Source organism: Apis mellifera, linkage group LG2 (assembly GCF_003254395.2).
Source record: "Apis mellifera strain DH4 linkage group LG2, Amel_HAv3.1, whole genome shotgun sequence".
NCBI lineage: Eukaryota > Metazoa > Arthropoda > Insecta > Hymenoptera > Apidae > Apis > Apis mellifera.
Window position 1 is genome coordinate 3086564 of NC_037639.1, and position 17843 is coordinate 3104406.

The 17843-nt window shown below is 27.0% G+C and overlaps 1 protein-coding gene across 1 annotated transcript in view; it reads right to left on the minus strand.

The window, feature by feature from the left end:
• The window catches only part of LOC102655706, a 427418-nt gene that overhangs the window by 51446 nt on the left and 358129 nt on the right, over positions 1–17843 (minus strand). The window contains exon 5 of the mRNA XM_006558762.3: positions 10638–10703. Coding sequence (XP_006558825.2) covers positions 10638–10703 — 66 coding nt within the window. The remainder of the gene's footprint in view (positions 1–10637; positions 10704–17843) is intronic.

Genomic DNA, 17843 nt, shown 5'->3' on the forward strand with positions numbered 1-17843 from the left:
CGCAAAAAATATATCGCAAAATCCTTCGATTCCTGAATTATAACTCAAAATTATGATATTAAAATTTTTTATTTTATCTTTTTTTTAAAATAATTAAAAAATATAAATGAATTTATAATATTATTCTATTATCATTGATTATTTTAAAATAAAGATATACAAATATTAAAACCCTATAATTAATTTTATTAAAAAAAAAAAAAATTATTTCATTCATTTAAAAATTGTAATGTATTCTTTACTTTTAATAATGAATAACTTCGATTTTTTTCTTTCTCGAGTTAAATTATGTTAAATTTCCAATAATGCTCAAATTAAATTATTAATTTTTAAATCTAATTCTCATAATTTTAAAGATAAATAGAATAAATAATATTAAATTATCTCTTTTATCCGATTTCCGTTACAAGATTCGTACAGAAAGAAAGAGAGAGAAAGACATAATTATATCAAAGAGATGAAAGAACTTTTTTTTTTGTCAAATGCATCGAAGGAGAAAGATTGAATTTTGTATGTAAATACAGACAGATATAACAAAAATATATTGTATGAACATTCGCATGAAAAATCATATAATGTTAAAAAATACACTCGAACGATATATTAAAATAATATAAATAAATCTAATTTCATTTAATTTTATGCAATGAATTTATCATACAATTTTCAATTGCAAAATATAAATAAAACATAATTTTTTCACTTTTCTTTCTTTCTTTTTTTTTTTTTTTTATTCCAACCATTAAATTTTGGTAATCAAATAAACGACAGTCACGTAATACAAAAGTTTCACTTCAAAGCAAAAAACCCAATTCGAAATATATTCATATATCATTTTTTTTTCTATCTCAACTCACACCTGTCAACCATTCTCAATACACGCACGCGCGCGCGCGCGCGCGAGAACTGGAAATTTTTCATTCATTTCCATTCATGCATCGTTAAATTCATTAATTCTCGAAAAATGAAATGGAATAAATTCATCCCGTAATTTTAGAACGTGTCAGCGAGATACGCTTGCCACGAATCGATACCTCGTTCATGGAAGAATAGAAAAAAAGATAAATTTAATCGTTGGAAGATCCGAATAAGAAATCGACCGGCTCCCTTCGTTTCACTCCTTCTGCTCTCGACAGTTTCGAAAATACAATAGCGTTTCACATCTAGCCTCGTGGAAATCACGATTTGACAGCTGTCACGTGATCCGGTGAATATTATACACGTAATATTTTTCAGCAAGAGAATCACACATCGATTCGTCGCGGTTTCATCGATCCATGCCGTTTCCATTACCAAAGTAATACACGTTTATTCGCAGGCGTCGTTTACGCGCACAACACCATTACCGTGTAAATTTACGACATACTTGGAGCCCTTCAATCGATATATCCTTTTGTCCTACCTCCATACTATAATAACAAATGGTCGCATTGGTGGCACGTGGTTTTAACAGCGCCGCGAAATGAAGTATTGGTTTAATGGCGAGGGGTAAGGAATTCACTAGGAATTGGCATTTTTTTTTATCCGAGAGTATGACTCAAAAGGTTGTGAAAATTGTCAAATGTAAAGATGAGATTAAGAAGAGTTTGTTGTTTCTTGAACGTAAGCGTATAATTTAATCTTTTCTTTTCTTTTTTTTTTTTTTTCCTTTTCGAAATATTCGCTATTCCTCTCATATTCGAAATTTCTTTTATTGCTTTTTAATATGTGTTATGTACGCGATAGTCCATGTAATGCAGAAAGTTATAGGAAACAGTGTATGAATTATGCGTGTAAGTTGGGTGTATTAATTTATGATTGAGTTAAAAAGTTCGTGGATTTTGAAATAGAAACGAGACTAACTGATTCCTTAATATAAGCAAAAGTAAGTTTACGTTTCAATTCATAATTAAATATTTTAGGAATTTTAAATTTTCATGGAAATTATATTTTTATTGTGAATTGTTCAAATTTTTCTAAATTATTTTTTGCATTGAATTTTTCGATATTTTTTAATTAATATTTTTAAATAAATTTATATCTCAAAATATTATTATTTACATAAATATCAAATATTTTCAATAATAAATTAATATTTAAGCATTTTTTAATTTTTTTTTCTAATTTAAAATCAAAAAAAAAAAATATTGTATTTTTGAATTTTTCGATATTTTTTTAATTAATATTTTTAAATAAATTTATATCTCAAAATATTATTATTTACGTAAATATCAAATATTTTCAATAATAAATTAATATTCAAGCATTTTTTAATTTTTTTTTAATTTAAAATCAAAAAAAAAAAATATTGTATTTTTGAATTTGTTTTGAATTCGAATTAAAAATTTTTCTTTTTATTGTTCAAAAATTTATTTTGTATCAACTAAAAAAGAAAATAATAATAATAATTTAAAAGTTTATTGTTCTATATAAATTCAGAAAATACCAATTAAAAGAAATACCAATTAAATGAATTATTTTGCATATTCGTGAAAAATCTGTTTGTCTTTGATGAATGAACAACAATCGAGTTGTATAATATATTTCAATATCGTAACGAAAGTTTTCACTGTGTGCTATGTATTCCTTATTCGTTAGTAACGCAAGATTAAATTACGATGTGATATGGATATTACTGGAAACCAACGTAACGCTAAAAACATTAAACCCGTACGATCCTCAGGAGTATATGATGCGAAAACAAGTTTGAACGTTGTCGTACACCCTTGGGAGTGACTACGTTGCAGAGCAATGAACTGAATACCATCTCGACCCTTTGATGTTGTAATGGGAGAAAAGTAAATTTTCTAAGTCGTTGATGAACAATGACAATAAATGGATAAGAAAAAGATTTGAAAGTATTAATTTCTCAAAATGCATTTTTAAATAAATTTTCAATAAATTTTAAAAATATTTTAAAAATATTCTATTTTCACGATTCTAAGTTAATTTCAATTTTATGATTTCGAAAATTATAAATTTACAACACTGTAGACATCTTTTTTTCATCACTGAATGATGGATATATTATATTTATAATTAATATTGATTATTGAAAAATATATGCATATTTTAAAATTGTTGAGAATGGTATAATAATGATATAATAAATATATAATATTGGGAAATTCATTGGCAAAATGCGTATTCTTTTACATATAAAAAAAGTTTGAACAATTTAATTCTCTAAAAAAAAAAAAGATTTCTTTAATTTCTTTAATAAATCATTATTTAAGAGCATTATTTTCCTCGAAACATACAATAATTCATCTGAGGAAATTCTATATATTTCTGTTATTCAAACAATCTCGTTTCTTTATTAATTTTGATAATAATTTGATTTTATTGTATAACAATATATATTCTATACACATAATCGCAAAATTTGATTAAAATCAAAATTTCTTTTATGATTGATAAAAATATTACCGATCATTGGATATAATTTTACAAAAATAATTCGAATGTATTAAAAAAAAAAAAAAAGAAAGAAAAAAAATATACGATGAAAAAATATTATTCACGAATTAACCGGTTGGGAAACGAATTAACAAAAAATTCAATAAACATTCTCACACATGTTTGCGTAAATTATTTTTTATCATCCGCAGAAATTCGCATGTGAAATATCGTGCACGCTACAATTATTACAACATGAATTGTATAATTTATACATACCGTGTAATCGTTACAACTGTTGCAGTGCAATTGTTATAAATGTTGCGTATTACTCAAGAGTTTATTGGCATTAACTCGGCCGGCCACTTGTTTACACGGCTTTATATTATTAAATATATTTATTTACCGCTTGGAAACGGTAAATTTTACTTGGATGTATAATCTGTCAAATTATATTATTTGCGAAGAGAATTTAATTACTCGTGACATCGCTTCGTGCAAATAACGACGCGTGTAACCGACGATGTATTTTCAGTGAAATATCACGTACAATAAAGCTGAGAATTATTTTTAGAATTTCCTCTAAGTGGAGGTGAGTGAAACGATAGAATATAAATTATTTAGATAAATATCGTTAATTAACACATTTTTTTTTGTTAACACGATTCGATATAATTTGATTGGATGATTCAACATTTTCAACATTGTTTTGAATAAAATATTAATCGGTTAAATAATAAATAATAAATTATTAAATGAATGATTCGATAATAAAAATATTTTTTCGTTTCTATCTTCATTTTGATTTGATGAGAAATAAATTTCTTTTTTTTATAAATAAAAAAATTTGTTATATACTTGTTATTGTACAATTGCAATAGATATTATTAATATAAATACCTTCCGGATTAATTAATCTTTAATCAAATGATATTGCAAAGCTAATAATTGAAATTAATTAACAATTTATTTCATTATTAAATTTTATTATAAATTTCAAATAAATAATAATAAATAAACAGTGTTAGTAGAGAGTTAACCATTCTTTTTAAATATTTCATTTAGTGTTATCAACAAGTTTTACAAATTTAAAGAATATTGCAAATTACTGAATTGCAAATTAATCAATAATATATACAAGTTGATTATTTTCTTCTATGTTTATGATTCACGTGTTTTTATACGCTGTTTCGCAAACCCTCGTGTATTGTAAAATGTATTAAATCTCGTAAATTCCAAAGTTTCAGAGTAGCAAGTTTGAAAATTGCAGAGTTCAGAAGTTGCAAGTTCCATAATGTTAAGTTCAAATTGCACGGGTTCGTGACAAGCAAATTCGAAAAATTGATTAATCCAGGAAGAATATTTTTATCTAAAAAAATCGCACGAAAATTTAGGATAGAATTTACAAGTGATTCTATGGAAAAAATTTTTTTCGATTCTCTCTCTCTCTCTTTGCGTTTCCATTTTCATGCTTTTGTGAAATGCAATCCCGCTCATATGTGGCGACCGTGCTTTGACAAGCCGCAGATACTAGAAAAGTGTGAAATTTTTTAACAATACTCCCTCGTCGTTTACTCGTGTCAATGTTACCTTATAATGCACGATGAAGCTACGAAAAGGTGTCAATGTTGCACACGTCATAGCAATGAGAAGGAAAATTCTGTTTATTCGATAAATATTGGACAAGATGGATTGGACAACAAGATTGGAAAATTAAAAATTGAATTTGTACATTGAATTGACCATTATTTGCGATTATTTAATCTAAATATATGATGGAATTATAAAAAGTTTGATTACGTTACGTTTTTGTTAAATCAGAATTAAAGGATTAATTTATAAATATAATAATAGATCGAGAAAAAAAATTAACTAAAATTCTCTATGTTAAGCCTTTTTCTGTTAAGTGATCAGTTTATAATCGCTTTTTTTCGAATGAATTTCAGCACATATCGAATTATTATTCTAAGATGAAGAGAATTATTTTATCGATTGGCCTGTAACGATGTTAAATGAAGTGGTACAGAATTAGATCACAAACGTTTGCGAATATCGAAAAAAAAGCATGTGCGAGATTTCACGTTATTACAAATTTTCATGATTATTCATGGAAAAATGTAAAATGTAACGAAACGTAAATATAAAATGAGAAATGCTCGAAACAAAGCGAAATTTCAATTGAGAATTTTTGAAAATAATAACTGATTGCATCTGTGATAATGGAATGCGATAATACATGCGACAAAAAAAAAATAAATAAAATTATTGCTATTGCAATTTTGTAATTTTGAAAATAATAACATATTTGATAATATGTTTTATAATTTTTCTACATTGAATGAATTTAGCAGCATTTACGTGAATAAAAACGTGTTACACAAAAATAAGAATGATATATAAAAATATAATTTAACTTTTAATATAATTTTTAAATAAATTCTTATATAACAATAATATTTATAGCTGTATCATTTTTAAACAAAATAGTAATACATTAGAAAAATTATCAGAAACAGAACAGTGCATTATAATTAAATTTATATTTTCTTATAAATTTTAAACAAAGATTTCTTTTTCATATTAATAGAATATGATGAAAGATGTACCATTTAAACAAATAAATATAAATGTTATAATAAAAATAAATTTATTCATATATTTATAAAATGCAATAATCGGTTTATATTTTATTGTTACAAGAAAAGTAAATTAAATAATTCATTTTTATAAAATAATAAATTCAGAAATAATATAGTTTCCAAATATTAATGAGAGTAGTTATGTAATTCTATTCAATTTGGATAAGACATGTATCAAGAATATTATTCAAAATTTTAAAACAATTTGTAACACGGATAAAAATATTTAATCTTTAAAAGTTAAAAATCCAACTAATCCCAATTCTACCTTTATTTAAATAGTCGCGTCTCTTTATTAATCCAAATGGAAATTATGCGGTAATACTATATATTTAAATACATATAAGCTCTTCTAGTAAATGAAAAAGATTTTTCCTAATCGTATTATTCTCTTTCCATTTAATCATATTTTAGTATTATGTTACTAAAAAGTTATTTTTTCTTTTTTAACATAAAACCATATGCAAAATTGTTAAACATATATTTATTAATAGATACGAAATTAAAATTAATAGAACAATCCTTTTGTAACGTAGAATTTATGAATATGTTTTACAATTTAAAATAAATTAATTTTAAAACACTTTTGAATTAATAAACGTGATTTTAGAATTGTTTCGATCACAAATCGAATAATTTTTCAATAAAATAAATTACACTAAAATTTGGTTATCATCATATTAATCATTTATATAGATGAATATTTAATGTTGATTAACTGAATTCATAACTATCGTTACTTCATGCAACAATAATGATTATAAATTTATAATTTTAAAGAAAACGACTCTTATAACGTTTCGAGTCGTTCGTGATGAAAAATATAACAATTTATTCTACGATTCTGCAACAATAGAAAATATGAATATTCAGAAAAAAATATATATAAAGCAGTGACTTCGTTATAGAAAAAATCGAAGAGGAAAAAGAGAAAGAAAGAGGTCGATTGAAAAAGTTAAATGACAAAGACTTTCGAAGATTTTTGTCACGATAAAAGTAATCATGCCTTTTTTCTCAAAATATATTCGTACAATATATAATAAAAAAGGAAAGAAAGCATACAAATATAAAAAATAAATGCTGTAAGAAAATTCTACGTACACCGAGTATAAGTTCTCGCAGATTCTTTAATCCAAAACGAGCAAACAAACTAAGAACCGCAGCTGTTCTGAATTTATCCAGAGCTAAAAAACGCCCCTCGTTATTCTATGTCGGTCCTAACAAGCACGCAAAGGAACATTAAAATGTAAAAAAACCTACCAGAAACGTAACCGTAATTCGTGACAATCAAAGCACCTTATTTCGCAAATCTTTTATGAGAAAAACACCACTCGAATCACCTCTGTTTTCTTTGCCCAAGTTTCTAATATATAACGACGGCAACGAAATAATCAGATTGAATATTTATGCACATTTACACTTAACGAAATCAATTTATTAAACCGATTTATAATATATATATAAAATATATATTGAAAAAATATTGAAATAGAATTTTTTAATTCTAATTATTTAGTTTAAAAAATAAAATAATTGTAAAAATAAATTATTTTTAAAATAATTTAAAATATTATATTATATTATATTAGTTACTTTTATTTGCTATTCACTACAGATAAAATTTGGTTAATTATTAATATACATATTCTACATAATAAACAAAAGATTATCTTTAGTTAATAAAAAGAAACAAATTATTATCCTTATTTTCTTTTCTTATGCACTTGATACAAATAAATTTCATTTGAACAACTTTTTCCTACCACACACGGTCACAAACAGTAAGAAAAGCGTGTATATACGTAATAGAATGAACACCCCGTATAGCAAGAGATTCCACTATCTACAATTGTTCTTCCTCCATATCCAAATAAAAAGACCGATGAAAAACGTCTTCCATTTTACATATGCCGAAAACGAAATTACTTCCCCGCCAACCTAATATTTCAAAGGTTTTTCTGCTCATGACTTCGACGAGTTCCTCGAGAATATCCATATCTATCCAAGCGATTTCGTATCTACTGTACCTATTGCCACCCTACTTTGATGAATTTTCAGAAGAAGAGTAGAAAAAGGATCCAGAGAGAGAAAGAAATATATTATCCATCTATATTTATGTATATTCACTTATATACATTTTTTATGCCTACTGCTATATCGTATTTTGAAATTTTCGAATAATAATAGAGAAAATAGATGAATCAAAAAGACAAAGATATATATACATATATTTCGTGTCTATTATATTTTGATGAATAATAGAAAAAAAAAAGAAAAAGAAAAATGAAATGGCCAGAGAGGGAAAGAAATTAATCAAAATATGTTATCTAATTGCTGTAATTTGATTCAATAATAAGAAGAATGAGAGAAAATAAAAATAGGCAAATAAAGAGAGAAAGAGAGAGAGAGAGAGAAATATGTTATATATTTTTAAGCGATGACAAGGCTCACCGCGGTCTTCGGATGGGTAGAGGCCGGTTTTCGCGAGAGACAGCCTGTACACCATCCGGAAAATCGGATTACGTGCAAACGGTAGCGCCGTGCCGGGTTAAAGCCTCGTAAGGGATGAACGGGGTGAATCGGCGCCGCTTCAAAGTAACGTCTATAACTAATTACGAGGTCTTATCTATAGGTCGCTTAAAAGGCGTTGATTAAACGTAGATTCGTTGCCCGTTTCACGGGAAAGATTCGATTAAATGTCTGGCTGTTCTTTTTTCCCTTTTCTTTTTTATCTGTTCGAAAGGATCTGACCGCAATCCGGGAGGAAAAATATCTTTCAAACGAGCCAATTCTTTGCTGTGTGTTGAAATTTAAAAATACGCGAGATTACGTGTTTATGTCTGTTAACATCCGTGATAGAGATGGAAAATCCGTTGGAATTTGTAAAATTTACACATTTGGAGGAAAAAGATTTGAAAATACATCTTAGAGGAAATATAAATTTCAAGGAAGAAGAATTAAATAATAAGTTGAATTAATTACAATACAAATTCTTGGTTTTGACATTTGTTGGCAATTCTTGCAAAATTAATAATAATTTTTATTCAGAAACATGATCATGTATATTTAATTATTTTTCATAATAATATTTTAATTCAATTCATTTGTGTATATTTAAATACATATTATAAATCAATTTTATGTGTTACATTTATTGCCTGCAATAAGATATTAAGAGTCTTTAACTTTAATGATTTTTGTGTATTAATGCCATTTATAAAATTTTGAAAAAATTTATTGACCTATTCAAATATTTATTTTCAAGTTATATAATTGCCCGTTCAAAAGAAAATGAAAAGATATTTTTATCTACAATAAATGAGTATTCTATTGGAATAACAAAAAACTCTAATGTAATATTGTAATATTGTAAGATTAATTTAAATGACGATAACAATTTATTTCCACATAATTATTCAATTAATCAATTTAAAATTTTGAGTATTCTCGTTTTTATAAAGTGATTCCCTCAATTTTCTTTTTTTATAAGAATAAAAAATTTTAAAAAAAAATCTCAAATATAGCAAAATACAAATGTTCGTATCGTAAATCTGAAAATCGATGGAAATGGCAATATTTTTAGGAGGAGATAGCTGATTTTATCTTCTATGTATGGAGCAAAGGTTAATTTCCTGTCGATGAATTGAAATTTAACTGTTGACATAGTAATTAGATTGCGGATATGCGAAACCAAGTAATGGGGTTATGAGCATATGGGTACATGCTGCACGTGTTTTTAGTGGTAACCAAGAGAACTAGTGAAAGTTTGCACATGATATATTAAATCCGGAACAGGAGGTAAATTCGATAAATTTTAATTGTTATTTGTTTAACGCTATTGCGCATATGGCTGTTGTATTAGATAGATGTAATTATTATCTCGTTGAAAGCTATTTTAATTAGATTACAACGCTAATAACCTTTCTGCAATTAATTATTCTGTTAAAGTTAAATTATTAAAATTAATTGTGATTCTGAATTTGCTGTTTTTGTTATATATAGGATATTAATATATTTGTGTATAATTAATGTATACGTCTTTGGATTTTAGAGACGAAAACAAACATAGAAATTGGTATACAAAAATGTCTGAGGCTTATTTATTAAGTTAATTATTAAGTTTGCGATAGATGAAGCGAGATGGAGATAGAATAAGACTACAATGTGACGGAGATAGAGTTAGAGATAGAGTTTCGTTTCTCTTGCTAATTGTTTATAACTTAATAAATTTTGATTTTTGTATATCACTTTTTGTGTTCGTTTTGGTCTTTTGAATCTTTCATAAATTTCAACATTAAATATATTAACAGTATATTATTATAATTATAATTCAATATAAGATATATTATAATTATATTAGGTATAAATTGTACATATATTAAAATCAAATAATTGTTATTAATTCATATTCAAGAAAAAAAATTTTTTAAAATATACATATTTGATATATATATATTAGAAATTTATGCTTTTTATAATTAAAAGTAAATAAAACACATATATTTGTTTTCTTGCAATAAAAAAGTTTGAAATATAAAAAAAAAAATATTTTTGCAAAAATTTTTCCTCTATTATTTATTTAACAATAATTAAATGCACATCAAAATATAAATATTTTACCTGTAAATGAATGTTCCACGATCTGATTGGTCGCTTATCATCATTAGGCATCGTATTGTCTGATATCTGAAATATAATGCAAAAGATATCTCATAAATAATAAAATTCTAAATTTTGTACAAATTATTATTATAATATCATTATGTATTATAATATAATTATAAATATTTTTCTTAAAAATAATCATAGAAATAAATTGTATTTTATAAAAAAATAAATAACAATTACATCCAAATCAATGTATTATATTATGTTTATTTTTAGAATAAATTTAAATTATATGTAATATAATATATATATTTTCTTAATAAAACTAGAAGTTAAATAATAATAAATGTAACGATTGCTTAAAATTTCTTCTGCATGGATCATATTACAATTTTAAATAAATTCTTTTCACTTATTTTTATTTATTATATTTTCATTATGAATATTTGTTTATTCCATCCTGTGAAAATATAAGAAAAATATCTCATAAATAATTAGAATGATAAAAATTTACATTTTAAAAATGTTAAATTTAAGAATATATATATTTATATTATCGTTTTAACACTGTATCAAAATCTTTTCATAAAAGATGCTTAAGATATTATCCTTTTAAAGTTTTACAACTCTAATAATTCTTAACTCAGTGCGTAATTCTTTGAATTAATTTACATTTTAATTCGAAGATAATACGTATTTTTCTTGTATGCTCTACATTGTACTTAAAACAGCGACAAGATTTATTTGAAATTGAAATAAGAGTATTAAAGGGAACTAATATATCGATTCATTTAAAGTAATTTTCTAACAATAAAAATATACAATTATTTTTCCATGACAAAGAACAAAAAAAATTTAATTTGTTTCAACATCAAACACTATTATTTTAATATTTGATAAAATAAAATATTTCAATAATTAAACATATTAGAATAATTATAATATAATTTCTATTCAGTTATTTCTTTCTTTAAGAAACATTCATTATTTTCAAAATTATTTCTTACATTTACATTTTACATCATTCTACTATTTATCTTCTTTCAATGAAATTCAAATAATGGCAGAAATAGATGAAATATAATTAACAGATAATTTCAAACTAATTACTATTGTTTATATAATCAAATATGCGTGATTAATAATAGTTAATATAATTTTGTAAAATGCATGAGAAATGAACGCCCTTCGTGATCATAATTGCAATTTATGGATCACGTAATGGGGGATCTAAAATCATGAACAATTATTTACATAAAATATTCAAATAGAATAGATATATTATTCGAATAATAAAATTTCCATTAATTGTTCAAATAACATATCTATCACATAAATAAAAATAGATCTTTACAAGTACAAAAAAAACATAAAATTTATACAAAGCATATAAAAATCAAAATTATTATTTGAATCATTAATATAAGATATAATCAATATAAGAAATAATTATTCAGCTTTTCCAATTTAAAATGCAATTTATATAAAATCTAATAAATACACACGGGTTCATAGAATTTTTTGCTTTCTTCGAATATTAAATTATCACAATTTAATATATTTTTACAGATGAATAAAATTGATCAAAACATTTCTCCTTTATTAATTCTTGATATTATGTTTCGATTTCAATATATCTTCCTGCTTAAACGATACTATTTACAATTTAAATATGGATCAAAAATTATCTTGATTCATTTTGATTGATAATGATTAAAATATAAAAAACCTAAATAGAAAAATAAAATTTTTATTGCAAAATAAGCGCATCAACAATTGATTATACGGATTCAAATGATTATACGCGAAACCGAGTAGCAAACACAATACGTTAACATTTTCAAAGGAACATCACACTTGACATAGTTGATTATCACGAGTTTAATTGCGTTACGGTCGTTTGCCACGAAAAGTGACAATAAGTCAAGCGTCCTTAAATTGGTGGCTAGCGGGGGTTGTAAAATTACGTGCCGTAATTTCGTGCTCGCCTAAAGTGTTTATTCGCAAACGGCTTGAAGGATTTCTATGTAGAAAATACGGCCACGCCGATGCATCGACGATTTACTCCGCAAAGCGACTGTAAACGAGAACGCAGCTTTCAAACTGAAACAGGCTTCCCTCCGTTGCTATGTGGGTTAATCGGTTTCCATGCAACAACACTTGTACTATCTAAAAACGATTCCGCGATAAAGCATCTACGACATGATTAAGAAAATATTTGGAAACACTATCCAGAGCACGAGGGATTAATTTTGCTATTTTCGAAATTGGCTTATATCGAGATTTATGATATATGCGAAGAGATGATGAGAAAAGATTAATAATCGAAACAATTAATCTTATTATGAGAATAATTAATTGGTTATTATATATAGATGATTGAAATTTGAGTAATATAGATTATAACATAGCATTATGACTGGTGACGCGACACTAGCGTCACGTGTAATGGTCACGTGACTATTAACTATTAACATATCCAATATATCCAATATAGTGTTCTTTATTTCGATTTAAACATTACTGCTTATTAAATATAAAAATATATATAAAAATAAATATAAAAATTTTTGAAAAATAGAAGAATAGGATTTTCTTCTAAGATATTTTGTATTATTAATTTTTACAACTTTTTAAAGTTAAAATAATAGAAACAAATAATAGATTAGATAAAAATAGAAAGTTAATTATTTCCTTTTTAAAACAAAATAATAAATCTTATTATATTTTATATAAGAAAAAATAATTGGATTTTATATTATATTAATAAAAAATGAAGAACAACGTCAAACATTGACAGAGGGAAGCTCTTTTATTAAAAGTTTGCGATGATCACGATGCCATCGAGGGGACTTATAGTCGACAATTTCAAAGCCTAAAAACTCATTTCTTTCATCCCTTAGTCCAGTGGTCTAAGAAACATTATAAAGGAAGTTCTGAAGGAAAACCGTGAAAATAGCGAGCAGAGGAGGCTCAAAGCGATCTAGAGCGAAGCCAAGCCGGGCGAAAATCCCTCACTGTTGCCCAAATTCCACACGTCAACTATGAAGCATTAGGAGAAGACTTGTGGAACGATTGATGACTGGTCAACGCCCTCGAAGAGAAGATCCACCGATCGTGATCGCAAAAACCAACAACAGATGCAAATTTCATGTAGATTAGTCAAGTTTCGAGGGTAAAATTGATTAATAGTCGGTCTCAACACTGCAAGTTTTTCACGTTGTCGAGGACACATTTGGAGGAATTGAAGAGGTTTCTAGCAGATTGATCCATGAATCAATTTATAGCTAGTATACGTACTTATTAACGAAGAAGATGAAAATTTAAAATCAAATTTTACAATGAAAGGTATCAAAGATAATTCTTATAGAAAAAATACAGTTATGAAAAATGCAATCTGTATAATTATAATAAATACAATTTATGCCGAAAAAAAAGTCAAATGTAACGTAAATCTCCATCTTTCATCTTTCACATTTCTTGGAAAGATTTGCCACAAAATAAGAAATCACCACTCTCTCGTCATCGATTTTGATCAATAACTCGAATTAACACTATTTCAAAATAATCTTTCGCGAGATGTATTCTCTATTCGTGGAAAAAAACGAAATTTTCGTCACAGGATTGTCACGTTCCGGCGAGAGAGAAGTCCGGAAATCGTTTGTTTCGATTGTTCCACGTTAACTGCGGACGGAAAATCGCAAAACAGAATAAAAAGAAAAAAAAAAGAGGGCCAAGAGGAGCCGTGTAGCCATGGCGAGGCAATTCGGCGCCTGGCGCGGAACGGAACAGGCATCCGTGTAATCTGGAGGAACGAAAAAAAAAAAAGAGAGAAGAGAGACGGAGAGAGAGAGAGAGGGAGAAAGAGGAAAAAAAGTTCAATTTGGCGAACACACCTCGAGACTTGGCGAGGAATCACTGGCCTGGCCTATCGAGGACGGTCTTAAAAATCTGAAACAGCGTCAGAATCGAAGGTGCGTGGAAATTAAAAGTGTCAAGTCGAACGAGTTGGTAAATTGGATCGGCTCTCCCTCCTCCTTGAACTTGGGCAGAGGTGTTGAGAACCGGCTGTTTTCTTTTAGCTAAATGAGAAAAAGGAAACGAAGGAAAAATTAGGAAAAAGGAAGAGGAAGAGAGGGAGAGAGAGAAAGAGAGAGAGAGAGAGAGAGGAAACGTATCTGCAGATATTGAAAGTATTAGCATGTTAAGGAGTTTTAAAAGAGGAGATCACGGAATCACGATCGTTCCATGCCGAAGGATAATGAAAATCTCTTCCTCTTCCCTGCTTTTTTCAATTTGTCCAAATTGATGCTTAAAGTCGTTCCACCGGTGTCGTTCCTACGAATCGAAGTGGGAAAATCGGATTAAGAGGAATGGACGAACCGGAACGAAATTTGACGTCGTTGCGATCGTGGATGTAAAGTACGTAATTTGCCTTGCGGATGATACTATGTTGATACGCTTTACAACGTGGAATAATGACGATTATATGCGCCGTGAAGTATTATATTATTGGAGAAGTGGGTTTCTAGAGATCTAAGCACTTTAAGTAAAATGATATTATGTAATAACGAAAAATTATGTAAAAGGATTCAACAAAATTATACAAATACCTTGGTAACTGCATGTTCTATGAAATTAGAAGATAAGGTACGCTGTATGTTTTTCCGTATGGCAATTGAAAAAATCCAAATGAAAATACGAATAATGCATTTTGTTTATGAACGATAAATTGCACAATTGTTATATATATGGGAAAAGTATTGAATATTAATTAGAATTATAATATGAAAATTTTATATGAAATTAACAAAAATTTAAAATTGAAATGATGAAATGAATTCGTTGAGAAAAATTATTAAAATGAGTACAATATCGAGGTAATTTGACTTAAATTCCTAAAATAAGTATTCAAATTTCTTTTTAAACATCATTTTCATGAAATGAAATGGCATATATGATATGTCTGTTAAACAATTTTTTAAAAATTATATAAAGATCGATAAAGATTAAAGAATTTTTCACTTTCTTAAATGGAATTATTATAACACATATTCCTTATTTGATTTTTCATACTTTATTTTTTCTTATAATATAAAAGTATATATAAAATTTTTATTGTATAGAATAATTTAAAAATCATGAATATTATAAACAAAAATATTCTCCTTATATTTTGTTTCATTCTAATACGTATGTATAATTCAACCTTAATTATTATGTAAAGCAAAGCTCGGTTGAAAAATATCGTTAAACCCCCCACGAGGGGTATTTCGCAAGGGTCTTCAACGCGTAACGCAAACCTATATTTCCTCCCTTTTTAGAAACACCGGTTACGCAACGTTAACAGGGGTAGCCGGAAGTACATCAAAAGCAAGCATAAAAAGGGAGGAATGTAAGCGAGAAGATAGGGAGAAGATTAAACAGAAACGGACAAATGTGCAAATCTTCACACAAATTAAATATAGATTAAATTCCATTACAGAGTTATGTACAAAGATGGATTTTTAATAATTTATAACAAAGCAAGAAAATTTATTTCCGTGAATGCCATCATCTTTTGCAATTTTTAATTATTGAATTAAAACTATGTACATATTTACATTTTAATTATTATAAATGAACAATTATTCTTGGAAATTTTATTGAAAAAATTTCATTTTTCTGAAAATAATTTACATAGTTAAAAAATTTCTTTAATTATTTAACTACTAAACTTTTGGTTGAAAATTAAGCTTATCTTACAATTTAAACATTGGAACAAAAAATATTACTTAATTCCTTATATATAAATCAATGAAAATATTGAGAATAATCATCGATATTTTAAAATATGATAAAATTTAATATAAATAATTTTCAAAATTTATGCAACATTTCTATTACTAGAAATCTGATGTATTGCAGATATTATTACAAGGCAAGCAATAAAAATAATTTCTTTAACACCTGACAAAAATGTTTAAATCGCGAATAAGACAATTTTTCTTCTTCCTTAATTTTCCACGTTCGATCAATTTATTACAAACAAATATAACTCCTCCAAAAATTATCTCCTTAAAAAACTTCTCAACTTCCTTTCAAAGTTGGAAATCCATATTCCAGACGACGATATCACAACGAGCAAGGAAAAAGGAGGGAAAAATCGTTGATAATATAAGGGGGGAATAAGATCGAACATTGCCCCACTGTCGATTAATGGCTTCCATTCGAGGCGCGGGATTCGATTATTCCGCGACGTCCGCTGTCAAGCAGAAAATCGGATTACAGGCTGGTGACGGACGGGGCCGGGTTTAGAAGAGCGAAGACAACTAATTACGGCTAATTACTTGCCTTATCCCGGCTGAAATGCGCCGGTTAAAAGGCTATCCTGTTGTCGGGGTGTTGATCGAGGGAACCGTTGCTCGATCGGCCGTATTTTGGTGGGGAATTTTCAGGGGAGGAGAAACGGGGTCACCGAGGATGGAAGACACGCGTGTGGAAGGAGGTTTCTCGGCGTGACCGATAAGCAATCCCGAGAGAAACGACCGAGACATATTTCTTTCTTGGCGCACGAACGGCCATCGATTGAAGAGGATCGAGCGAAAAAATCAAATTTTCAAGCGATTGAAGCGGCAAGATTGATAAGGCCGGAATTCGCACGATTTTCTTGAGATATGGGGGAGAGACTGGAGCGTACAGATTGTCTACATTTTCGCTACGTGACGTCATACCGTTTGGGAAGGAGAGTTGAAAAAAAAGTAACTAGAGAGAGAGATATACGAGGCGATTGCTACGCCGCCTATCGATAAATTTTAAGAAAACATTAAATGTTATAATGTTACATGATATAATAATGCGACGATGAAAGTTTTAAAATAAATGAAAAGTACATGATAGAGTATGATATTATTTACTGGAAATCTAGTGACTGAGTCTCGTTTGGACTAGAAGATTATATAATATTATATAGTATTAGAAAAAAATTTGTCTAATTCTGACGTTAATGAATTAATGAAAATTTATATACAGCATAATGGATTATTAACAATTCTTGAAATTATCGAAATTTTTTGATCGACCAATAAAAGACAATACAAAAAAATCAATTTCGTCTAATTGTAATAATTATTTCTCGAATATTTTTAAAAAATTAACAAAAAATAAGATACTTTGTTTCTTTAATTAAACTATATATATAATCGATCCAATTTTCTATTTTATAAAATAAGCAACATA